Raw genomic sequence first — 25,620 nt, forward strand, 5'->3', positions numbered from 1 at the left:
CAGGCCGGGTCCCCGTTTCCCGTTCTCCATTCCCATCATTTCCCGCCCTTTTTGGTCTTGCAATTGCGACGGCCCTCATTCATCGCATTGCCATCCTCTACCTCCTTGCGACGGGGCATCCTATCCAACCTCCGTATCCCAGCTTGTAAAGCTTTGCAGCCCCTGGACCTAGTTGCGCTTCGACTTTACATCAACGCGTCCGCTCCTCGAGTCTCCGACCCTGCTCCTGGTCTGGCCCGTACACCATTACCACTTGGTCTCGGCGCATCAAGTTGGATCCTCGTTTGCTTCAACAAATTGAAACAACACTCCCAAAGGTCTCTTGGGCTGTTCTCATCTTGAAAGCGATCAGCGGCGACTCGGCCCGGTTAAACGCCTCTTCTATCGGTTATCCGCTGCAACGACTTTTGACCAAACGCTTTATTGCCAACGCATCATCAACAGTAACATCATCACGAAACAACCACACACAATCGTTAAAAGCTTGAATACACTCTTAAAAATGTCTGCGGGCGACGGAACATCAACTCCTGGGGTTGGTGGCAGCAATGCCAGCGAATTTGTAAGTTCACAGTCAGTAACGGTTTATTGTATCACATCTAACACTTCCGATAGGTTCGCAAGCTTTACCGGTTTGTTACTTCCAGAAAATTTGTATATACAATAACGCTAACAAAATCCAAGAATGCTTGAAGATCCGGCGCATCAAGATGTCGCTAGATGGGGTAAAGACGGTGATACCTTCGTCGTTGTTGAGGTAGGGACAGAGCTGATGTTGCAGTGACGAACCAATGCTTACAAGCTCAGAATGAGAAATTCACGCGTTCCATCCTCCCTAAGCACTTTAAGCACAGCAACATGGCCAGTTTCGTCCGACAGCTGAATAAGTATGATTTTCATAAAGTGCGACAAACAAATGACAGTGGCTCTGCAGCCAACGGCGCCAATGTATGCTCTATGTAACCCTCGGATGTTGGCCATATACTAAAACCTGAACACAGACTCTCGAATTCAAGCATCCCAACTTCAGAGTTGGTAGCAAGGATGATCTTGACAATATTCGTCGAAAAGCACCTGCGCCTAGAAGAACGCAGGCCACAGAGGACTTCACAACTAGTCACCACATCAGTGTTATGACTGAACAGCTCACTGCCACACAGCAGCAAGTGCAACAGCTCCAAGAACTGTTTACCGAGGTCTCTCAGACAAACCGTCTCCTTGTTAACGAAGTTCTGACACTGCAAAAAATGCTCAACGCGCAAAAGCAATCCCAGCACGAAATGCTCAACTTCTTATCGCCTTCCGCCAATCGTCATCAACAGACCATGCATCTCAATGTCGGCACATCTCCTCTAGATGGCAGTGATGACTCGGCACCTGAATTGAGACGAGCTCGCGAGCTTCTGTCCAGTGTGACACCTGATCAGATTGCCGACCGGGAGTTGGAACGCCTTCAGGGTGTCTACGGGTCTCCAGCCGATTCTGCAGTTGTCATTCCACAAGCCTCGATGCCCATGATGCATGATCCAATGAACGACATCAACCGCTATCCTGTATACCCGGTGGGCCAGACCGTCGGGATCGATCCTTTCCATTCCGATCACATCCACAAGATCCCCTACGCGATGCCTAATGATTCGAGCGCCAATGCCATGCAGGAAGTGGCTGCTCCTCAACCCATCAACATCCAGTCCCACGGGAACTCCAACTCGTCGGCCAATTCGGCTCTCACATGGGCCTCTCGGAAGCCTAGAATCTTCCTTGTTGAAGACGATCCGACCTGCGCTAAGATCGGCATCAAGTTTCTCAAGTCGATGGGTTGTGAAGTTGAGCATGCTGTACGTGAAACCTTTGAAATAAAATCGGGAGTTCGACCAGCTGACATTTAAAATAGCAAAATGGAGCGGATGCATATAGCCGTATCACGACCGTTGCTCGTGATCATTTCGACATGATCTTTATGGACATCATCATGCCCAAACTGGATGGTGTCTCGACCACCATGTACATCCGACAGGACTGTCCTGCTATCCCTATTGTCGCTATGACGTCGAATATCCGATCCGATGAGGTCCACTGTTATTTTGAGCATGGTAAGTACCGTGATGAGAGGTCCAACTGGGAATGTGAACTGATCGTGCATTATTAGGTATGAATGGGGTCTTGGCCAAGCCATTTACCAAGAGCGGAATGCAGAAGATTGTCGAGAATCACTTGAGCTATCTCCTCAAGGGCTACGATCCTTCAACCCAGCAAGAATCCGGTTCGGGATACGTCGTTGGCGGCGCAGGTTACATGAACCCTCCCAGCAACTTGAACACGCCTGGAGGAACAGGTTTCAAGTTCGAGACGACACCCACACCTCCGGCGACTGGCGCAACTTGGTCTCCAGGACAGATGCCACAGCAGTCTCCTCTTACCACAGGAATGGACCAAGGCTATGGCATGGTAAACGGCGCGAACCAATACGGCTTAACACCCACGAGTGCTAGCAGAGCTAGCTTCCCCGGCAACATCTCACAAAACAGCCAAGGACGCATGGACGGGCAAAGTCCTCCCGAAAAGCGACAGCGCACCTATGTCTAAGTTTCTGAAGAGGGATTGCGTCCTTGGATTTTGTCTGGTGTATGCACGTGGCTACATCGTGAGGAGTACGGCGTTTGGAGCGATATAACGTGGGAGCTTCTTGACACTGGTGGCCTTTCGTGTCTAATCGGCTGGGGGAGAGATTTCATGTTGGGTATTTCGCATTTATGACTGGGGAGACGCCGGAGTCGGACCCCTTATAACGAGTAAAGGCATCTGGCAAGATACAGAAGGCAAGCTGGTCAGTGAAGACTATTACTTAGTTGCGGACACGGACGGCATCCGTCTGGTTCAGAATCGGAGTGTATGGTGCGGCGCGCCTGACGAATAACAAGATTTGAACCTGCGATAATATTACTCTCTTTTTGGCGAAGCACAAAGATCCCTTAAGCAAGGCTGCAGAATGCTAGAATGTTGATATGTTTCATTTTTGTTGCTCCTGGCCATTTCGAGTGTGACGTCGTTGACATATTGCCGTCCGCCATGCCTAGTGAAGAGTCGGACTGAGCTATCCAAACACATTGCTTAAATAATGCTGAGCTTCGATTATTCGTGCTGTTCATGTGCTTGCTCTTGTAAGGTTGTGTTATCCTGGTACATGTAGTGATGGAGGACAGGTTGTAATGACTGATGGCTGCTAACAAATAGTCAACAATTTCAGAACAAGAGATCAGAATGGTGTCAAGCAGGGAAGGGACGTTGGGCAGATATATACCTAGCTCATTCTCAATAACGTTTGCAAGGTTGTGCAGGTGTGGCACAAGGAAGTGCAGATCGATTGAGTTCTGGACCGTTTCGAGTGGTGGGTTTGGACACACAGATTTCGGCGAGAGGCTTCATCGAGAAGGGCCCTTTTGCGAGAAGCTCCCGTAGTGTAGTATCCGTCCGCTGTTACACTACAGAAAAAGGGCGTCGTATTACTCTGCTGTTAGCCGTAGCCCTGGCCTGGACCGTTGTTTGTGGAGGCAGTGCGCGCGGTATGAAGCCGTGGTTTGCGTTATACAACGCCTATTGTATGCTTGTATTTCTATTTTCTCGATTATCTGTTAATTCTTGATGCTTGAGGCTGGCAATCAAAGTATTGAAGCTTTCAGTTACTTCAAGCTCTTGGTTTCCAAACCTTGGTTGGCAACAAGACGTTGAGAATTAGTCGTCATGTTGATTAATAAGAAAGCGGAAGAGTGTAGCCGTCCTACACTCGACCTCTATACCCTGTCTCTCAGACCCTCTTAAACTTGACAAAGTAGTAATTTCGAAGAGTCTCGACTGTACTGCTGCAGAACTAAAAGGTCTCGACAAGGCACTACCCAGGATCAGGGCCAGTCTCTTCCATTCATGGCGTGAGACATGACGTCGGTGTCAATGTCATTCTCGTTCGAGATCTTTAATAGTCCAAGCCTTCCCTCCCTTAGGCTCAAGTTTCAACAGACACTTTAGCCAAATAAGCACCCTTCAAGGTTCAGGGCGGGATTTTGAATTGAGAGCCATGCAGGGAGAAATCCAGAACAATTAACTCCTTGGCTTTAAAATAAAAGTTCTGGGTAAATGGCAACTGGCGGTTAATGAAACTCAACTTGTCCGCCTGCTATGATGGTAATCGACACCATGTTTTAGTGTTTCCTTAGCAATGATCTTCATCGATGCTTGGGACTCGCTCATCCAGCATTTGTGACATGTTGGTGTCGTGAGCCTATTTTTCATATCAAATCCACGCCCAAATCCTCAGACCGTACAGCCACACTTAGAATGAACTCGCCTCTTATCTCCGATAGGGATATGTTGCTGAGCTAGGTACCTACCTACCTGTATACGACAGTTCTCTGCCATCTGTACAAGCATTTTCGTAGACTGTCCCAGTGCCTGACTAGAATCAGCTCACTACAACACTTGGGCATGATGAACTTGGTACATAAGTATTCAACCTCAGTCTGACTGATCCTACTAAACGCCGTGCCAATGGTATAGATGCGTATATACAACTCAGTGTCCCTCCTCATTGTTTGTTATTCGTCCTCGCCTCTGGTGTACAATCCATCCATTCATTACCTATCAAACAACCAAAACCATAGAAAAATTTCAAACTATCTCGATCCCTTATTTCATCGTTCTCTCTTGTCTTGCTCTATCTTCTTTGCTTCTTCTCAACCTGCTGGGTTGAGAATGAACAGAACTTATCCTTGATCGCAACAACCTCATATGTACCCTCCTGGCTTGCCTTGACCACCTTGCTGTGCTCGTAAGAGACATCATGTCTCGTCTCAAGAACGACACTGCGCTGGCCCTTCTTGGCGTTGGAGCTACGTGTGTAGGTGAACTCAAAAGGTGGTGTGCCCCAGAACTCGAAGAAGATGTCCACTTCATTGCCCTCATGAATGTCGACACGAGACTGCTTACCGCGACTGATTTGGACACTAGGGAGAGGGTGGATTGTCTTGGGGATGTTAACAGCGGCGCGACATTCGCTGGCCTTGTCCGAAATGCTAGTGATAGTGAAATCGCCAGGCTTCTCTGCAATACGGCGGAAGCTGGTTGTTTGCGACTTGGCATTCCATCGGCCGTTGAAGTCGTATGCAATGTCGAATGGGGGTGTGCCAGATAGAGTGTATGCAATGCGCTCGCCGACACAGTAGTCGTGTCGAGACTCCAGAGGGTAGATAGACGGCGCCTCATACAAGTGAATCTGCACCGACGGTCCTCCATGCTCATACTTGCGCTGGCAGCCTCTGGCATCTCTGACGGTACGAATACGGACCTGCTGTGCACCGAGTCGGAGGTGCTGGCGAGGAATCCGGATACCGTAAGAGTTAGAGTCAATGGAGGGGATTCTGTAAGTCTCAGCAGGAGATCCGGCTTGATGCTTGATCTCGACTTCGACATAGAAAGGAGCTTCTCCAGTGAGCTTGATTGGGATTCTGTCCTCCTGCTCCTGCTCCTCCATGCAGTACTTGAACGACTGCCCGGGTTTCGTAAATCCAGCCGAAGGCTTAGCGTTCACGCGCTGGGTGAGAGTGAGAGGGTGGAAGTTCTTGTCGCTGTTGTAGAGATTATCTGCAAGAGCAGAGAATTTGTAGGTATAATCGCCAGCCTTGGTGGTGTCCATGGAAATGGCTGCCTTTGCAAGGGGAGCATCGAAATCTTTGCGAGTAAAAGCCTTGGAGCCCTTAGCAGGCTTATGCGTGACATCGTATTGCACATGATAAGGAGGCGATCCTGTGAGAAGTTAGCGGTGAACATAAATCTTGGATTTAAGGCACTTACCCTTGAGGTTGACTTCAAATCCATCGATATCTCCTTCGCAAATATCTTGCTTGACGAATGTGTCGCCCTCCGGCTTGATACTCGGGGACTCAACGATCGAGATCTCGGGCCTAGGGAACCAGCCCACTTCAAACCGGGCTGCTGCAGGCACAACAGATCCAGGGCACTGGACGTCTCGTACGTCAACCAGTTCGTAGGTGCCTTGGCTCTTGACCAATAGGTTATCATTGGCGTTGTTTGCACGCTTTGTTAACACTTCGCCATTGCCGGCAAGGTTTCTGTAGGTGATCTCAAAGGGAGGTTCTCCCTCTAAGCGCAGAGGCAAGCGCAAGTGTGTTTCCTCAACAGCCATGATCTTTTGTTTGTGTTCGACAAAGCCAAAAGCGGCCCGTGGCTGCTGACGTCGCACAGCAATCTTGACCTGATCCTGAAGGAATGTCTTACATCCCCGCTTGTCTTGAACGCTGCTCAAGGCAAGGATGTACTCTCCTCCCTTGCGAAGGGTATTGGTCTTGATCTTGAAACTGCTCTCTTGAACACCAGTGACTCGCTCCGACTTGCGCTTGCCGTCGTGGACAATCTCCCATTCTAAATTGAAGGGAGCCTCTCCATAGAGAATGACGTCGAGTTCGACTTCCGAGTCAAGACAGGCATTGACGACTCCGCCGCGGCTTGCAATCTTGGCTGAGGCAGCAGGCTTGACAACCTGCTCGAGAACTTTATCGTCGCCAGTGAGAGGCTGGTTCTCATACACAGCGTCGTCGACGGACTTGAAGACGTACTTGTGACGGCCTGCCATTTTCGGGACCAGCTCCAACTGAGATCGCAGGCCAGGCACACGGTGGGATTGTTTCTCAACATGCCCGTCACTTGTGATAATGTCGTATCGAAGTACAAAGGGAGGTGTTCCGACAAGGTCCAGATCCACTCTCAGACCGATAGAGTTGCCTGCGCATTTATCGGGGATCTCTTCTGAGCGAACGGAAAGCGAAGGCTCCAATGGGTTCAAAAGAAGGCACGATGACGGTTCTTTAACCTCACCCTTGCAAGACCCGCTGGAGACGGTCTTGAGGGTATACAGGCCAGGTTCTGAGACAAACGGCTGATCCATCGAACTCTTAGCGTTGTGGCCGCCAATCGATACCTCATCGCCATGCTCTCCGCTGTTAGTAAGGGAGTTGATAGGAGAGAATTCCCACGTGACCTCGTGGGGAGTGTCGTCGTTGGAGCCTGTTAGGGAGAAGTCAACAGGAAGTCGAACGGACCGGCCCTTGGCAACCTTGAAAGGGTTACGCATGTCACAGCCCTTCATGCTCGCCTTGGGACGCTCCTTGACCTTGAAGCCGTATTTCAATCCTTTGGCTCGAACTTGGCTGGAATCCTCTTCCAATTCAGCATATTTAACAACGTTGCCAAACGCATCATAAACTTCGTCGATCGAATACTCCCATTCGCCGGCAGAGGTCATGGACTCGTTAAGACCAACTGTGACCTTCCGGGGTCGTACCCACGAAACATCATCCTGGTCATCTGAAACGAGACTGGAGGATGCACCGAGGAGAGGTGAGGAAAACCCATCAGGCTGAAGACTTTGGAAATGGAAACTGTGGTCCTTGCCATTGATAGTGCGGCTGTACTGAATCTTGAGAGGTGGTGTACCATATACATCCAATGAAAGATTAGAGAGTTCCTGAATACATCGCTGAGAGTCCGAGGATGATCGGATTCTGGCTTGAGGACAAGGCACAACATATGTATCTGCTGTAGCACGCTGGACCTCAAGTTTGTACTCGTCCAAAACTTTTCCAAGTCGATAGACACCCGGCTTCTTAACCGGGTAGTCCCACTGAAAGCCGAACGAAGTTTGATCAGTGTTGTGGTCCCGGATTTGCTTGGCGACCCTGTTAACCTCTCGGTTTGAAATCTTGATGGTTTCCTCCTTGTTTGAGTCAAAGTCGAGTCGAATCAATTCAATTTCGGCAGGAATCGTGGCATTGAAATAGATGGGAAGATCTACGGCGTGCTTTGGCTTTGCGGTTAAACAGAAGGGGGTTCCTTTGGGATTGAGAATAGCCGAGCCTTCAGGCAAGATGTTGATGATCTGCTTTCCCATGATGAGGGAATGGTTGTTGAGAATAGTCGATACCTTGACATTATGCTCAGAGATTGATATTTCGCGGTCGTAGAGAACTTTGGCGAAACCGAGAATCCATGATTGCCATGGGATCTTGATATCAATTAGCGCATGTTGATTGTTTTAGGAGGACTTTGTATACTTACGGGAATGTTGAACATAAGCATGTAGTTAAGAACCAGATGCAAGGAGAATATAGTGGTCACAACGGGTTGGGAGAGCTCAAGCCAAGGTATCCTCAATTCCGGCACACCAAAAAGGAAGGCAAAATCAATGAAGATCCATTTGAGAAATAGGAACCAAGACGAATCGCCATCCTCAACCACCTGAAGCCAGTCGTAAAGCTTCCATGCCCACAACAAGACGTAGACACCGAAGGTGTAGAGACGCTGCTGAGGAGCGTCGAGAACGGTCAGAGGAACGACAGGCTGGTTAACAGCGGTCTGAGGTCGAGTGCTCTCAGGCGCGAGAGGCAAAGAAGGAGGCCTTGTCGTTGAGCCCTTTCCGTATGATGGCGAGCCAGCCGAGCTAGGGGTTTGTTGATTGTTATGTCGTCGAGTGGCAGCTGGGGTAGCTGGGAACCCAGACCGCAGGCGGGGAGTCGATGTGCTCATGGCATTCGCATTACGAGGATATAGACGCGCTTAAAAAGAAATCATAGATAAGCAAACCAAGTCGCAGCCGATGAGTGGTCGAGCGACAGGTTGTTGCGCGTTGGATGAGGTTGAAGGGTTGAAGTGTGTTGTGTTTTGATACCAAAGTAAATTGTTACCTGTTAGTTTGTACTTTTTCACGGATGATGGAAATTCCTTGAGGAAACTGCGTCACGTCTGGGTCCAGTTGGACGCGCTTGGCCCCTGCGGGTTGGAGCTACAGTGGATACAGAGCAGTTCCAGCCTAAGCTTCAGTGGCTTGCGAGGATGGATAGTTAGTAGGCAACGGTGGAACAAAACTTAGTACATCGGGCTACATCTTAGTACTTAGTACTTGTGAGAGCCGATAGAGTGTTACTGGCCTGCTGGCTTTTAGGTTTAAAACAGTTGAATATGAATGTTCAACCAGTATAACCAATGAAGGAAACTTAACAAAGAAATGTCAAAAGACACAGCTCTGTTGTTCATTGGCCAATACCTACAACTTCGCGCTAACAACTCCTACAAGCCGCATGTTATTGGTTACCTAAGACAGGAGCTTCGATTAGATCACATCCATACTACACTTCTTTCGTATTCCTGCATGCAATACCTATCGCTTTCTTCATACACGTTATGATAGAATCGTCGAGCATAGGCTCTGTATCTTAATATCTCATAAGTAGGTAGTTCGTGCCTGTGCTCCTCTGTACTCAATTCATAGACTCAGAATCTAACGTGCTATCTGTTGCTAGACGCGCTGGCATCCTTATTATTAAAGCAAGCTATATACAAAGGAAAATAGCATACAGATAGCCATCATGATACCGTGAGCTAACTGTTCTATAACGGTCAGTGTAAGATCATCCCAAGCTCCTTCACTCTATCTAGGTGCTTTGTCTACCTACCTTCCTACCTAACATTTTGAGTGGCACGGGCTGTGACACAAAGTGAGTGGTTCAATCCGAGCCGCTTCGCCTACTCACTTACTACCACCCCATCTGCCAAAATCTTTGGGGCAGCTGCTTGTATGGTTCACCAATATCAGCAATCAGGCTTGGTTCACCAGAAATAACAAGCATTGTCATTTTGATATGACCATGGGCAAGAAAATCATTTAATTTGTTCGCCTTGTTCTGTCTGGAAACATCTTCTTTGTTCATGTGACTGGCTTACTTCACCTCACATCTTCACCTGCCCTACTCTGTATCTCAGATGCCAATCCCATACACTATGGAATACGGAACACAAGCTGACGGTGACATCCAGACTGATGAGAATACATCCATCACGAATTCGCTGCGTCGCTCGAATCGTCTAGCTTCTAAACCTCCCCAGCAAACCAAAGCCATAGTCGCCATGAGCGGGCCGAGACGAAACCCCAAGCGTAAGGCCTGTGAGGCAGCGGATGAGGTAAATCACCGCATCAACTCAGGCGACGAACTTCTGAACGAGGCCCTGGCTCCGTTATCTCAAGAGGATATCGAGGAGTGGGAAGGTTGGATAGAGCTCGAGTCGGAACCAGCTTTCTTCAACATCATACTCCGAGACCTTGGTGTTCAGAATGTGAAGGCGCAAGAAATCTTCACCATTGACCATGACTCTCTTTCACATCTACCGTAAGATTGCTGCAGAGTGACTTTGTGCTATGTCACATGCTTACGTCTTCCTAGGCAGCCGGTGTATGGCCTGATCTTCCTCTTCCAGTATCTTCCGGGAATAGAGGAACCGAATGAAGAACAAGATGCAAGCGATGTGTGGTTTGCAAACCAGGTATATTTGTCCCAACTCGGAACATCCAAACATGCTAATTTCATTTAGACTACTAATAATGCATGTGCTACTGTTGCGATGCTCAACATTGTCATGAATGCTGAAGGGATTGACCTTGGCGACAAACTACAAGCCTTCAAAGAGTCAACAAAGCAGCTCAGCACTGCCCTACGTGGTCACCAAATCAGCAAAAATAGATTCATCCGCACCATACACAATTCTTTCACGCGTCGGATGGACCATCTGAATGCTGACCTGTTTCTCGAAAATGAATCATCTGAGGCAAAGCCCACTGCAAATAAGAGACGCTCGACGCCGAAAGGGGGCAAAAGAGCACCTCCGCGAAAGAAGAAAACGGAATCTGACTACGGCTTTCATTTCATCGCCTATGTGCCTGCAGGAGGTTATGTGTGGGAGTTAGATGGGCTTCAGTATAAGCCTTGCAGGCTGGGTAAGTATACTGCATCTTGGGATGCAGCCTCCTTCATCGTTCTGGGCTAATTGTTTCAAATAGACCCAGTGCCTAGTTCATCTGAATGGACATCGGTCGCAGGGCCTCAGATCGAGGCCCGAATGCTACAATATGAGGAAAGTCAGCTTTCATTCAACCTTCTAGCACTATGCCAAAGTCCTTTGGCAGCACACTCACAAACTATTGCCCGTGCCGCAGCATCTCTACAATTCCTCTGTACCAATGCCAGACTCCCTGAATTTGAAATGCTTGTCCGTGGCGAGAAACCTCCTCTCGACATCGACGATGAGTCTCAGCTTTCCGAATTCAACATTACCAAATCAGATATCACCAGTACGCAGATCCCCAACACCCTGCAGTATAAGCTCAAGCGGCCTGGCTTCGATACTCAATCCGCCTATGAGCTGTATCATGAGCTTGTGATAGATGTCAAGGTGGCCATGGGCGAGTTTCGCGCGGAGATGGCGGCCATATCGGACGATGAACAACGAGTCAAGGGACGTAAGAAAGACTACGGACCTATGCTGCACAACTGGATGACGAAACTTGCTCAAAAGGGGGTTCTGGAAGAAGTTATCAAGGCAACCTAATACATTTCGAAGACACGTTGACATTGCAACGAATATAGAGTAGAGTACATACAGGTCATCACTTGCAAGATTAAAAACGTTGTTGGAGCTGTTGAGATAGATTCTGTCGTAGCAATATTCTGCACTCAGTTTCATTGCCTTAGCCTTCCTGCCGTAAACTATGGTCCCAAAAAAAAAACTGAACTACAAAGCGCCATGCACGAACACTAACAACCACACGCCTGGCCTACTAAGACCATCAAAGCAACCAACGCATCACGAAAGCTGCTGGAAGCGTAAAGATGTGCGTTCCTTCTAGTCGTCGGGGTATTGTTCCTTAATGTTGGACACGAATGTGCATGTCTCAGCATCAAATCGCTTGAAAAATTTCCCAGCTTGGCGGAACAGAGAATCTGGAATCTCGCTCGGATCTTCAATCAACACAATATTATCCTCGGCGACAACATGGCGTTCGGGCCCTGTTGTGCGTCTGTAACACCCAAATCAGCTTCCTGGACATCAACAGAAGATCAGGAAGCAACTTACAAGCACGTGTAGAAGGTCTTGTTACGGGGTCGAAGCCGGTTGGGCAGTTCTGTATCGCTGTTATCGTCCAGCGTCTCGTCAATAGCCACAGTATGTGGCATGGGTAAACGTCGCGTACCCTGGTCGGTCCAACCGTTCACAGCACCGACCCAGCCGTATCGCCGGTGTTTAAAGATCTGCCCAATCTTGTAAAGCACATGCTGTGTCCGTACGCTGTTCCTCCGGAAAACTGGAGGTGAGACTTCATCAAACTCGTCCACAAGGTACATCACCTCGCGAGGGTCGTCCCATCGACGGGGGTTATTCCTCATGATTCTCTCACGAAGGGGGCCAAATCTATCGTACAGAGGGAAAATATACTTCTCAACTAGCCACGCATCTACGTGCCAGCTCTTGGCGAATCGGTTCAGGAACGGTTCGAGGACCTCATCCCATTCGAAAGAGTCGACAGGTGTGAGGAGTAGCGAAGCCCACAACGCCGAATAAAGAGCAGCGTCTATATTGGACGAATCGTTTCCGGTGATCAATCGCGTGAGTTCAGGATCCGCTTGTTCTCGTGCTTCGATCACCCTGGAAGCGGTGGCTCTGATGTTGCGTGCCGTTCGCATAGCAATCGCAACAGGACTTACAGGAGATAGAAACACATCGGTGCTTGTCTGCCAGCCGAAATGGGCCAGCATAGATCTTAGATCAGCCATGGGTATCTCCTCACTCGAGCCATATGGATCCAGATACATCCTTTCAAGAGGCACATCGTCCTCGGTGACAGGCACGCTATCCAAAGTCTTTCCATTCTCGGCAAAGACTATAGCATGAACGTGAGTAGGGAAAGCACAACATTGTGCTTGTAAGCCCAGTCGTTCTGCGATACAACAAAAGATAGCGCTCGAGATGATGGGGATCGAGTCGTGGTCTTCGTGACGAAGAGCCTGGCCAATGAGACAGTTTCGCAGGTTGCGGTAACTGCGATCAGGATGCTGCAAGCCAGTGAGGTTGTTACACCGAAGCCAGCGGTTCAGCTCCAATGCTGTTTGCCGCGTGGACATGTCATCGATATTTGGCTGAGTGTCGCGAAAATCGGCAGCTAATCTATCCAGAATAAGGCCGATCTTGATGACTTCGTTAACCAGGGTGTACCCTGAACAAGGGTATGAAGCACTTACATCATTTAAATCCCCCGGCTGGTCATGCAAGACGAATAGATCGAATGCGCCCAGTGCTCGCTCAAGACTGAGATTTGCTGGCTGTCTGTTGTTGTCCCTGCTCGCCTCTTGAATGTTATACCACTCCTCGATAGCAAGAGATCTGTGGATACTGTCCAGCAGGGAATTACTGTAGTATCTAAAGATTTCTCTTATGAGCTTTTGATTTGATTCATATGAGTTTGCGACAATGCTTACCGCCTGGCCAAAACATCTTCAGCCGAATCATCGGCATTGCACTGCTCTAGGAGAAAATCTTTGGCGTCATAGCCGAGCTTGCAAACTTTTTCAAATCGCTTTAGGCGGCCAACCTTAGTCTCTAGGATCTCAACCAAGAGGCGTTCAACCTGCACATTGCGCGACTTCCGGATGAGAAATATTTCCTTCCATGGTGTGCTGGAAGCTCTGCCTCTTATACGACGGTGAAAATTATGTTCTGGATTCCAGAAAGTGAAGCTGTTTCGGCAGTGATATCTCCAGAGAAGCGGTTCATTGGCTAAGTGCCTCAAGCGATGGGAGAGGAACTGAAAACTGCAAAGGTTGTCTTCGGGAGAGATGTAGTAGAGCAAATGTTGAATGATCTCATCTGGTATCTTTAGAAGGGACATGGCGGACCCTCTGAACGAGACAGGGCAGGCGATTAATCGGTTGCCGGGATTAGAGAAGCGAATTGCGGTGTGGTGTGGTGTGTGTGGTGTGATTTTATGAAGTTGAGATGGGGATGCTCTTTGTTGCTAGCAGGGTGATGAATAAGAAGGGCACTGCAATGTTGTTGCTCACAACAGACGCAGGTAATGTAGGTAGGAGGAATCTTCTAGTCAGGTTTTCGTCGCAAATCCCGGATTTAAGTTAAACTGTTCTGCTGATCAACCCTCGAATATGTCATTACTTGGTTCTTGCCTCTTTAGCTCAAGTAAGCTCATCGCCTCCCTCTTACTGCGGCACAATGTTATCATCCATCACTGACCTTGGGTCTGGGGTACTATGTACAGCAAAATGAAGGAATTTAGCGGGGTTATGAGCATTGCGAACGCTGTGAAGTCATGAGATGACGACGGATTCTCATTGGCTACCATCATAGAGTTAATGTCATCGGCAATTGGCTCACATTTGTTTTGATTCTAGACCTAAAACGGCACTCAAGTAAACAAAAAACGCGAGAGGGCTAGGCGGGTCTTCCTCACCCAATTTACAGCGGTAAGATAGCGCGTGCTCGCTCCAATTCGTTGAACGCTACGTAACTTCAAGACTTTACTTTCTTTGTCACGAACAATACCCAACTTATAACTAACAACAAACACGCCTACTACATCCACGCTCGTATCCAAAAAGAACTCGCAGGTTCTCAGCCAAAGCTCTTTTTTTATTGTTCTTTGTCACATATCATGCATCGCGTTTTATATCCACGACATATCTAAACCTTCAATACCGCCATCATGCCCGACTTTGGCAACGGCGCGCTCGACACCCCGCGAACAAACGTCGGCGACGCAACTTACCTTGGACAGCCCGACTTTGGCGACATCACACAAGAAGCATCATTCCAATCACCTCCAAAAGATGGGAACTTACTACAACAACTTCGCAATGGCCGCTCCAATGGCATTAATCTTCGCACCCCGCGCCAAAGAGGACCCTTGGCCGACCGACGAAATCTTCCCCCCAGCGTAGGAGGTGCCGAATTTACACCTTTACTCAAGTCAGCGACCAGAAATAGCGTGCGACGCTTCGGAAAAGAGAACGGCACAGCAGTGCCGAATACGCCCGCACTGGACAAGATCGACGAGGGTGACTTGACACCAGTCCCCCGTGGCGACACATCTGTATATATGGGATCGCGCAACCAGTCTTACCTGGAGAACACCATACCTGAGGTTGATACAAGTAGCGCCACATCGACCCCGTTGACGGTTCCCCGGAGGAGAGGCGGCGATAAGGGACCCCTACAAGATGGTAATCAACTGTCGCTACGAGAACAGGAAAACGTGATCGATAGGATAGAGAAGGAGAACTTTGGACTGAAGCTCAAGATTCATTTCCTTGAAGAAGCGCTCCGAAAAGCAGGGCCTGGCTTTAGCGAAGCCGCCTTGAAGGAGAATACCGAACTCAAGGTCGACAAGGTCACAATGCAAAGAGAGCTCCACAAATACAAGAAACACTTAACAACCGCTGAGAAGGACCTAGAGAGCTATCGGCAGCAGATGCTCGAGGTGCAGGAGAAGGCTAAGCGAAAGTATGCCAACCAGAGCAACCAAGCCGAGATGGACAAACTGCAGCGCCTATTGGAAGACCGCGAAACAGACATCGAGGATCTTCAGCGACAATTGCAACAACAAAAAGGAAGCAATGATCAGGTCGAAAAACTTCAAGACGACATTGGAGACCTCGAGGCGGACATTCAGGAGAAAGACCGACAACTCACCGAACGCGAAGACGAACTAGAAGATTTGAAGGATCAGATGGAGGCCCTGAGAGCTAAGGCCACAGAAGCAGAAGAAAGGGCCAAGGATGCCCAGCGCAAGATGGTCGCGCTGGAGGAGAAGGCTCACCACAACGATGAGCTCGACGACGCCAAGGACACAATCCAAGATCTCGAGCACAATATTCGTCGCCTCGAGGAACAGGTCGAGGATGCAAAAGCCAAGATGGAAGAGGCTATGGCTGAAAAAGACCGGGCCGAGAATGACCTTGAAGAGCTTCAGGAAGACATGGCCAACAAGTCTGTGGTCACAAAGGGACTCTCTCGTCAGATTGAAGAGAAGGTTGCGCGCTTGCAAGAAGAACTCGATCAATCTGGCCAGGAATATGCTACTTTGGAGAAGGAACACAGTGAGGTGACCCAGGAGAACAGTTCTTTGCAATCCGCTGTCAAAGAGCTCAGGAAGAGTCAAGAGAGATTTGATCGCGAGCGGGATTCTTTGTCAGCCAAAATCGAGGAGCTTGAAGCCGACCTCAACGACCGTGCCGACGAGAAGAACATACTTCAATCCCGGCATGATAGCCTACTATCCGAATCCAAATCCTTACAAAGAGAAATCGAGAGGCTAGAGGGAGAATGCCAAGAGCTTGAGGAAGGCCTTGCAGAAGAAAGAGAACATGCCCTCGAGATTGAAAAAGACATCCGTGGCCAGTACAAAGCCGAGATAGATCGTCTGAATGACGAAATCTCTGATCTCCAGGCTGAAATTCGAGAGAAGGACAACCTTTATGATAACGACAGCGAAAAATGGGAAACGGAGAAGCAGAATCTTGAGTCAGAGCGCAAACGCGCCGAAGAGAAAGCAGCGGGTCTACAAAGAACCATCGATCGCCTCAAAGAGGTGGAAGGAACTATCTCAGACAAGGAGTCGAAGCTGCAAATAGCCATTCAGAGTGAGGCTGAGCGACACAGGAGCGAAGAAGGTCTTCTCTCCCGGCAAATCGAAGATCTTCAAGACGCCCTAGAGACCCGACAGACACTCCTTACGAATTTACGCAGTGAACTTTCCGCAGTTCGTGACGAGTTGCGACAGACACAGATTGAGCACCAGGCCCAAACCCGAAAGGTCGCCGCCTTGGAAGATGAGGTGGACGTTCTGCAAACAACCCTCGATGAAGAACAAAACGCCGGACGTTATGAAGCCGAGGCTGCCAAGCGAGAAAATGAGGATTTGAGAGAACAGCTCAAATCCTTGAGGCAACGCACCAGTTCATCCCAATCAGCATCGACGCAAGTGTTGAGTAAGGAGATTGATGACCTGAGAGAACAACTTAGAGATGCGCGCAAGAGAGCAGATATGCTCGAGGGTGCTGGTCTCGAAACAGATGATTTGAAGGACCAACTGAGGACCATGCGTCAACGAGCGGGCTCATCTGAAACTGTCAGCCAAGAGATCGATGATCTGAAGGAAGAACTAAAGGCATCACGACAACGAGCCGAGTCAGCTCAAGCCGCCATCTCTACTTCAGAACAACAAGCTAAGCAGTCGACGGAGTCCATGACGCGGATGAAGTGGCAGCTTTCAGACGCGAACTCTCAACTAGACAAGGTGTCGAAAGAGAAACAATCCCTCCAAGACCAGGTAGCCAAAATCAACGCCGAGCTGCATTCTGTAAACACTTCCCTAGCCGAAGTCAAAGCAGAGCGCGACGAACTTGATGGCGAAATACGCCGGACGAAGCTCTACGACAATGAGACCCTTCGTGTTGACCAGGAAAGACTCGACCTCCGTACGGCCAAGCTCAAGCTTGACAATGAAGTGCGGCGTCTAAAGGATGAGAACAAGGCTCTGATTGAGCAGCGAGATATGATTGAGAAGAATCTAGAGGACGAAATCGAGAAAGCGGCTGAGGAGGAGGAGCGTCTAGGTCAGGAAATTCTTCAATTACAGACCAAACTACGAACATCATCGTCGACAGACAATCATGATCTTGCAGCCGCTCGTCGCACCATTCGTGACCTTGAGCGTCGTGTCGAGGATTACGAAGCTCAACTCAACAATACCCGTCAGCTACCAAACAACTTCGAGGGTAACAGCGAGCTGTCTTTGATCCGTAAGGATCTCTCTGCAGCTCGTCAAAAGGAGCTGGAATTCCTTCAAAAAGATACTACAAACCGCGACGTGGTCAAGGGTCTGAAGCGACAGATTGCCGATCTGGAGCGCCAAGTGCACGAGACCGAAGTTTCTCGTTTGATCGCGTCTCCCAAGTCTTCCACCACTGATTCAGGTCGCAAGACTGAGGTCACTGAGCTCAGGGGACAGCTTTCCGCAGCGCAAAAGTCGATCCACGATCTCAAATCCAAAAACAGAGAAGCCGAGCGCAAAGCTTTGCAAGTGTCGCAAGACTTCCAACGCCAGCTAGATGACCTTGAGGATCAAAAGATAGTACTTGAAGAGGTTCTTGAGGAAGCCAGACAACAGGCCGAGGAGACGGCAACCCAACACGAACGCGCACTTCGCCGAATGAAGCACCAGCTTGACAAGGCAGAACGCGAACGCAACACCCTGGCAACGCTACAACCCAACATCGGCAAGCATGACCGGCAGCTGAGAAAGAACCAGGCCGAGATGGAGAACCTTGAGCACGATGTTCTGCAGCAACAAGAAATTATTGACAACCTTGCCGCCTCTGAAGCTTCTCTCCGACGCAAGCTAGAGCGAGCTCGCAATGAGCGGGCAGCGTTCCGCATGAGCGCCGAGAAGTTGCAAAAGGATCTTGAGCATGTCAAGGCTGCAGCAGTCGCCGCTAGAGCCGGGACTTCAGATCGACGAAGCGCAGTAGATCGTAAGGCTCTTGATTTAACTATTGAAGGGGCTGATCAGGCTCTTGAGACTGTCATTCGCGCAGCTGAAAGCGCCGACGAGCGTCACAAGAAGGAGTTGCGGGGCATGTTAATGCAGATGGAGTGGATGCAGGCTCGGTTCAAGCGCGAAGCCTCTCTTCGAGCTGATGCCGCATATGCAAAGAAGTTCCTACAGCTGCAGCTTGACGTGGCCAATGCATGGTAAGACCCTGTTCCCGCGTATTTCTGTCAGAACCATATACTAACAATCTTATAGCAACAAGGCTCAACTCCGTGAGCTCGAGGATATTCGCACAAACCTCCTTGGCAACAAGAAAGCCCTCGCTCTGCCTGGTCATGCGACACTCAGCAACTCATCCACGACGAAGCCTACGCTCAAGACCTTCCTCGTCATGGCACGTTTCATTGCTCGTGTTCGCTTGTCGGCTAACAACTGGGCCAAACAAGAGGTTGTTCGTCGCAGGCTCGTGAGCGCAACTGAAGAACAGCGCAAGGTGAAGCGATCGAGGCAACTTAAAGTGGTCAAGGCCGAAGCATAAGAGGATTCGGCTGCTTGCTTGTACGGAGTCCGGGTGCGCGTGAAAGATTGAAGAATGAATGAAGCATTTGCATGAATAAGGGCGTCTGTAGAAACTGTCTGGCTGGTCTATTACCACTTATCAATTTGGTTATTAACGCGGTTGTTATGGATACCTGGATCATATCTTCACATGGGACGGTTTTTCTTTGGCGTTAGGGAATAGGAATAGGGGAAACAGGCGAGTAAATTAGCACATTTTATAGCATGACGCAGATGACGGTCATTATAAGCATCAAATTATGAGCATTTTGATTTGAACTTCAAATGTTTTCCTCCCACACTACATGAGAAGTAAAAAGAAAGACGTTTAAGTATCTTGAAACCGTCCTTAAAGACTAACCCAACACCCAAACCTTGCAAACAACCTCCCATCATGTCAACATCCAGTCATACTATGTGTGATCCGCCCATTCGTCAAACAACACTCACCCAGCCAACCTAGCTCTCCCATTGTTTCCTACTCTTTGATACGGGCTTGGTTGACTTTTATGTAGATTCGGCACATGAAAAGTTCGAGAGTGGGGCATATACATTTACATGACGAACAAAAGATTCGTGTCTAATCAACTTGGTCAATAGCTGGACTACAAAGCTTCGAGGCGGTGAGACTTACCGAGAGGGTGACTACATGATAGCTGAGGCTTCTGAGTATAGCGCGTCGCAAGCTCGTCACGAATACTGTTCAACAACTGGACGTAACTTTGCTGGGGGCTTTTCTTGAGCGCAGTGACAAATGCCCAGGACATGGCGCCAGTAGCCTGGGAGGCGATAGTAGCATCGGCACTATGAAATATGTTAGCGATATGTTTCGGATATGCTTTAATGATAGAGAAACCGGCAAAATCTCCATCGACCCAACGCAGCTCGTGGCCCCAGATGCGCAAATACAGTCTCGTTGGGAGACTGTATCTGGCATCCGGAGCAGGCTCGAAAGAATCATCATTCAAGTTAGATACATCAAATTGTTCAAGCCAAAACGCCTTGCGCCAAGCTAACATGACCAATTGAAAAACAAGTTCCAATAACAAAATGCAAAATCGAAAGGACCAGAAAATCAAGCCGGTATCGTCTGGTAGGAAAGGTAATATTGAGGAAGGGGCACCCACGAAGTTTGGTCGTCTTTACTGCCGGACCACATAATAACATCAGCAGGAGAGGTCTTTGTCCTCATAGTACGCTCACGAGCCTCGTCACCGTTGGCAGCCTTCTTGATGAAGCCGAAGATGTTGCTGGCAACACCGCCGAGATCGCCTTGGCTGTATGAGGAGATGACGCTGAGCAAGCCTTGGCCAGCCTCCTTGGCCAGGTTGGGCTCCTTGAGGATACCTTGTGTCGAGTAGATGTAGGGCAAATCGAGGGCGGTACCGGAGTGACACGAGTCAAAGATGGCAGTGAGCCGAACGCCGGCCTGTAGAGGGCGAACCATGATGCGATGCATCTCATCATCTACGATATGGCCGTTTTGTCGGAAGTCAACAGGGTAAATGACCTCATCGTAACCGTCGTCTTCGTCGCCGTCAAGATCTTTGGTTTGTCCACCGTGACCTGCCACCGTTAGTAAAGCTATGGGAATATGGGGAAACATCAAGCTCGTCAAGTATAGATCGTACCTGAGTAGTGGAAGAACAACGAATCGTTAGGTCGCGCATCTTTTACTAGCCAGTGCATGGCTCGGAGAATGTTCTGTTTGGTAGGCTGGCTCATGGCGTTCTGCTGATCGTCGGTAAGAATCACCATATCCTCGCGTTTATAGCCAAAGTGTTCGGAGAGGTAGGCAGTCATGTTGCGAACATCGTTGATGCAGCCGCGCAGCTGTCCGCGCTGGTTGAAGTAGTTGATTCCGATGAGAAGGGCTTTTCTCCTGCCAGTGCAGTTCGAGTATCTGAAGTTGTAGCTATTGGGAGCGCCATGACCGAACTGTTGAGGGGCTGTAGGAGGGGGGGGAGGGCCACCTGAAGATCAGTTAGTGAGCCAGTCAAAAAGGCAAGCGCGTGAATCTTGTAACACACCGGGTCGGGAATTGAAGTTTGGCTGAGGAGGTCCTTGCTGGTAGTGACCATATTGAGGCTGGGGAGGAGGCTGCCCTTGGTAGAACTGCTGCTGTTGTGGAGGAGGATGCTGCTGGTAGCCGTATGGCGGTTGAGGAGAAGGTTGGCCTTGCGGATAGCCACCACCGTAATTAGGTTGCGGTCTATAGAAGTAAAAGAAAGTAAGTTAGCTAACTATAAGCTCCATCGTTGCGCATGATGATGACGGGTAGTGGCATGAGTGATCGTCGGTTCGCATGGGGGGATGGAAAATGCGGGGGAAAGTTGAATGGTAGATGGGATTTTGGAATTGGAGGTTCGAATCAGATCGAAACAGCGCTGAAGAAAGAGGGGAGTCGCACGGGTAATAATTGCCTTGAGGCTGTTGGTGGTATTGGGGTTGCGGCTGACCACCGTAACGGTCAGAATTGTAGCCTGGATATCCCGACATGACGGGGTGGTTCTTGCTGTTGAAGAGGTCGGAGGAGTAAAGGATTCGAGGTTTCAAGATTATGAACTTGAGGATGTAGAAGATTGACGTATGTTTGTGTTTCGGTAGAGGAGAAAGAGTCGAGTTGGGTAAGAAAAGACGACCAAGGATGGATAGCCTGGGCGTGGGAAACTCGGGCTGGGCGCCAAGAGATCAGACAGGATAGCGCATTCAAAAGTGAAATATAGCTAGGTCCTTCTGGGGCGATGACGATGTACTGAAGAAGAGAGATAAAAGCGTAGGGTCTCGTGATCAATGTAATGCGACGACTGTCTGGTATAGTCTGGTATGTTCTGTTGTTGTTGTTTTGCTGATGCTACTAATGCTGATGCGATGCTGATGCTGATGCTCACGCGGGGCAGAAAAAAAGGTGAAGGGGTTCGTTCAGTCGCCCAGACTGATCAGGCTAACGTTAAGGGTATGTTCCTGTCCTGTCTGCTGCTCCAAAATCCGAAGGTCGTCAGTTGATTGGATTGGATACAGAGTTTCCCAGCAAGCTGAAAACGGAGCGCACGGGCGTCCTTTGAAGCTGAAGGCGGGGGAACAAAGAGATGGGATAGGACGAGATAGAGAGATAGAGAGACAGAAAGATGTCGTGTTGAGCTGAAGAGATGGAGAAGATTGAAGAGTTGTTGATATTCCTTTCTCTGCTTCTGTTTGGCGCGCGCGATAGAATGATATAAGAAGTCCAGGCCAGCGGACAGATTGAAGAGACAAAAGCAATGAGAGGCAGGGACAAGAGGGGGGGGGGGGGGGGTGTAGACCGCAAGTACTGGATAGTACAATACAGCAGGGCAGGACAGGGCAGTTGGTTTATTATTCCCTGGCCAGCGGCTTTAATGTTCGAGACAAATCACGGCAGCTTTTTCCTATTATAAGGATGGACGGTAACAGGAATGAGCTCAGTATTCGAATGCCGGTGTCAGGAAAGACGTGATTGATCTTGTATGATTATGGTTGATGGCGAGAAATGCGGAGAAGAGGACCCTTAAACAAGCAGAGTGCTGTACGTGCTAAGTAAAAAGAGTCAAGTCTGTCTTGAGTTGGAGGAAAAGTGAAGTTCAAGTTCAAGTTCAAGTTCAAGTTCAAATGATGATGATGATAAAACTATAATCGAGGGGATATAGGTCCATCTTTAAATCATATATTCCAAAACTTTACCATTTAATCCAACATACCTTAGCTACCTGTTGTGTTTTCTTTTCTTTGAAGCTCTAACTATTAGCTGTTATGATGCCCGGAACTATCAACAGCTCTTGTTCGGCAATGGAGGCTCAGCGCTAGAAACAGGACCCAAAGCGGTAACATGGCCGACAATGGGGAAATCGCTGGTGCATCTCAACGACCACTACGGAGATGTTCGAGTGCGCTACAGCACGAGATACGTCCGTCTTGGCAATATTTCTCGCACACCGTCTCTAATTGAGGAAACAATACATACACAGCCTTTCCTCATTAACTTCACTGTAATCCATTTCAGTGATGCTATCATCATATTCAGAATTCCCGTTACTCAACTTGAATAGTAGGCTATGGCTGGTTCATCTGCAGGGATCACAAATCGACCCGACTGAATGGACCCCCGGCTTAGAAATGCCGAATACTCTGGGCCTTGTTACCATCATGCCCTGTTTCTCTCTCCTCTCAGTCTGGTGATCCATCAGCCAAGTCTTTACTTACGCGTCGTGCGTCTTCTTGGCCCATGTAATGTCAACCAGTTCATTACTCGTCTACTCAGGCATCCAGGACAGTCAGGCCAACCAACCACTTTGAGTTGGGGTTAAGGTCGTGCGTGGCTTTATTAGAAGACATCAATCATCACGTTTTTGTGAGACCGTTTTATAGGTCGCCCTGGAAATCAACAAAGAGGATATGTGATATCGGACAAGAAAGCCACATTCCTTTTTTTACTTTTGTGCCAAATGTGACCATGATACGACAGCATAGGTAGATACAAGATGCTTTGGGACACACCCCGTTCACCATCAACCTTCAACTTTATTGCGTAGGTAGTAGCAAACGTCGCACTCCGTCTTACAGCACAGTTTTGAATATCATCCAATTAATTGACCGGCACGACGAACCCCTCAAACGTCATTAACGCAGTCCTGGCAGTACAGGGCCCCTGTCAGGCTGAGCCGGCGCCGAACCCGGTGCAACGGCGATCCCCGATGCAGAGTCTGTATGGACCCAGTGGGATGAGTCTCTATTCTGTAGAAATACTGAAATATCATTCAACACATGACAGAGTAAATGAATGAATACTTGCATGTGCTTTCATGTATCACTTTCCTGTAACTCATAGGGATACCTAAACCATATCCAAGCCATCATATCTTCCACTAAATGGGGAATTCAAGACACCTATAGAAGCATCCATATACAACCAGGAGGAGTTGGGACATTCGAACCAACACAACATAGCACGGCACAACACCCATCGCAAACTACCTAGACTAAAAACCCTTCGTTATCACGATCTCGTACCTCGAAAAAAAAGAAAAACAACAAATGGTTGAAATTACCCGACAGCTCGCCCCGCCCTACGGCATGAAGATCATCCCATCTAGGTTTAGTAGACGGACATGCCGATAGCTGAGAGAATGGCATGTTGACCAATTAGAACCTTATTCTGCTCAGCCGCCTGGAGCTGAGCGGGGATTGAGGCTTGAAAGGAGCTTGGGCCATCTTCAGGGTCTTTTCTTCCATTCGTTCGAGGTTGGGGAATGAGTGTGAGGGCCTCACCATGGATGTGCTTTACCGCTATGCTGGGCCTGATATTGATGTTTAATATTGATATTATAGCTTACCTGACTTGCGATACACTACCAGCTGTCATCCAATTTGTCGGGACTCGAATTTGAGAATACTGCAGCTTATGTCCATAACACAGTTCTTTCTTTGCTTGGTATTCTCCTCTCATCTATAGTTGCTAAATGGACAAAGATAATCACATCAATATTAAAATATCAAACTCAACCAACACATTCCCTCTCCTCCTCCCTCATACCATCTCCGACCACCTCAAAACTAAAGATTCTCCTCATCAAAAACACTCAAAAGCCTCCGGATGTCCAGCACCAAACAAGACGCATTCTCCGGTGTCTTATTTCTTAGGCTCGACTATGCCACGCGGGTTTCAGTCCCAAAGAAGATAGCTCTAATGCAGCCACGCGAACCACAGACACCAACTAACCCCCCCCAGATTCTGTCCCTAACCGAGCAACGTCAGTCGAGCTTGGCCTCACTAGTGATACTACCGGCACTAGATGCTAGGTAACCGTACCCGTGCCCTACCCGTTGAGCTGGAACGCTGTAGGAAGCTATGCTCCGCGTTCGTCTCCCTGTGCTTTTTTTACTGTCCGGCTTTAAGGGATTAATTACCCTGTCGTCTGTCTACCGGATCTCCTCATGCCATGACTTGTAAGTTGTCTCGTCTCGGACCTGTCTCAGCCACCTCTTCTGCCCTGCAGGAACATCACGTTATGTCGGCGCCTGATATTCTGAGCAAGACCGGCCAACAGGTACATACATCCGCACACAAAGAACAAACGCTCTGCATGGCAACGTGGTTTCCGTGCACCCGTTCTCGACTCTCCCTGAGTCAATATCCCAGATCCGAGATTATGGTCCCTGGACTTGGTGCACGAACCCGAACAACCGATCAAGACTGTTCTAGTCATCTATTCAAAAGCCAGCCTCCATTGCTTGAACCCCTTGATGACTTGTCGACTACTTCAAGAGCAACCACAAACTGTCATCGCTCACCAATTAAGTACATGTAAGTCTCGCAGGGGAGCAAGTATGTCTCTCATTAACCAGCTCTAAATCTACCCGGAATGGTCCTACTACCATCCAACAGGTAGATGGCAAAATCAAGCACGGAATTTCTGTTGAGAATGTAATACCAATGCGTACATGGACAACCACCATGAGAGGGAGGTGATGGCTAGATTTGCTACCATATCTTTTCCAGGGCGATACGCCAATGTCTCTTCCAGCGCTTCAATATGAGTGCGTATGCGAAAGTCTTGCGTCTTCAAGGCAAGGCCACCTTCAAAGTAAGT

The 25,620-nt window shown here is 48.8% G+C and overlaps 6 protein-coding genes across 6 annotated transcripts; 3 read left to right on the forward strand and 3 right to left on the reverse strand.

Moving 5' to 3' along the window:
- Positions 1-502: 502 nt before the first annotated feature.
- Positions 503-2,586, forward strand: FSST1_012020 (HSF-type DNA-binding-domain-containing protein; the record flags this gene model as incomplete). The annotated part of the gene is made up of 7 exons (XM_083235208.1): positions 503-562; positions 616-632; positions 685-757; positions 808-948; positions 1,002-1,838; positions 1,895-2,093; positions 2,150-2,586. The coding sequence occupies 7 exons, from the start codon at positions 503-505 to the stop codon at positions 2,584-2,586; spliced, it is 1,764 nt and encodes a 587-aa protein (XP_083081716.1).
- Positions 2,587-4,708: 2,122 nt separating this feature from the next.
- FSST1_012021 (uncharacterized protein) lies at positions 4,709-8,592 on the reverse strand (the record flags this gene model as incomplete). Its single annotated transcript, XM_083235209.1, has 3 exons — positions 4,709-5,796; positions 5,845-8,071; positions 8,125-8,592. 3 exons carry the CDS (start codon positions 8,590-8,592, stop codon positions 4,709-4,711), a joined length of 3,783 nt encoding a protein of 1,260 aa, XP_083081717.1.
- A 1,251-nt stretch (positions 8,593-9,843) lies between these two features.
- FSST1_012022 (ubiquitin carboxyl-terminal hydrolase) lies at positions 9,844-11,445 on the forward strand (the record flags this gene model as incomplete). Its single annotated transcript, XM_083235210.1, has 4 exons — positions 9,844-10,229; positions 10,284-10,383; positions 10,432-10,834; positions 10,898-11,445. The coding sequence occupies 4 exons, from the start codon at positions 9,844-9,846 to the stop codon at positions 11,443-11,445; spliced, it is 1,437 nt and encodes a 478-aa protein (XP_083081718.1).
- Positions 11,446-11,739: 294 nt separating this feature from the next.
- On the reverse strand, positions 11,740-13,780 carry FSST1_012023 (Transglutaminase-like superfamily-domain-containing protein; the record flags this gene model as incomplete). The annotated part of the gene is made up of 3 exons (XM_083235211.1): positions 11,740-11,914; positions 11,971-13,311; positions 13,371-13,780. 3 exons carry the CDS (start codon positions 13,778-13,780, stop codon positions 11,740-11,742), a joined length of 1,926 nt encoding a protein of 641 aa, XP_083081719.1.
- Positions 13,781-14,608: 828 nt separating this feature from the next.
- Positions 14,609-18,995, forward strand: FSST1_012024 (uncharacterized protein; the record flags this gene model as incomplete). Its single annotated transcript, XM_083235212.1, has 2 exons — positions 14,609-18,657; positions 18,713-18,995. The coding sequence occupies 2 exons, from the start codon at positions 14,609-14,611 to the stop codon at positions 18,993-18,995; spliced, it is 4,332 nt and encodes a 1,443-aa protein (XP_083081720.1).
- A 574-nt stretch (positions 18,996-19,569) lies between these two features.
- Positions 19,570-21,514, reverse strand: FSST1_012025 (caspase domain-containing protein; the record flags this gene model as incomplete). Its single annotated transcript, XM_083235214.1, has 6 exons — positions 19,570-19,595; positions 19,650-19,819; positions 20,143-20,581; positions 20,647-20,988; positions 21,046-21,227; positions 21,426-21,514. 6 exons carry the CDS (start codon positions 21,512-21,514, stop codon positions 19,570-19,572), a joined length of 1,248 nt encoding a protein of 415 aa, XP_083081721.1.
- Between the last annotated feature and the right edge of the window lie 4,106 nt (positions 21,515-25,620).

Source organism: Fusarium sambucinum, chromosome III, assembly GCF_050947815.1.
Source record: "Fusarium sambucinum isolate potato_lamoka chromosome III, whole genome shotgun sequence".
NCBI lineage: Eukaryota > Fungi > Ascomycota > Sordariomycetes > Hypocreales > Nectriaceae > Fusarium > Fusarium sambucinum.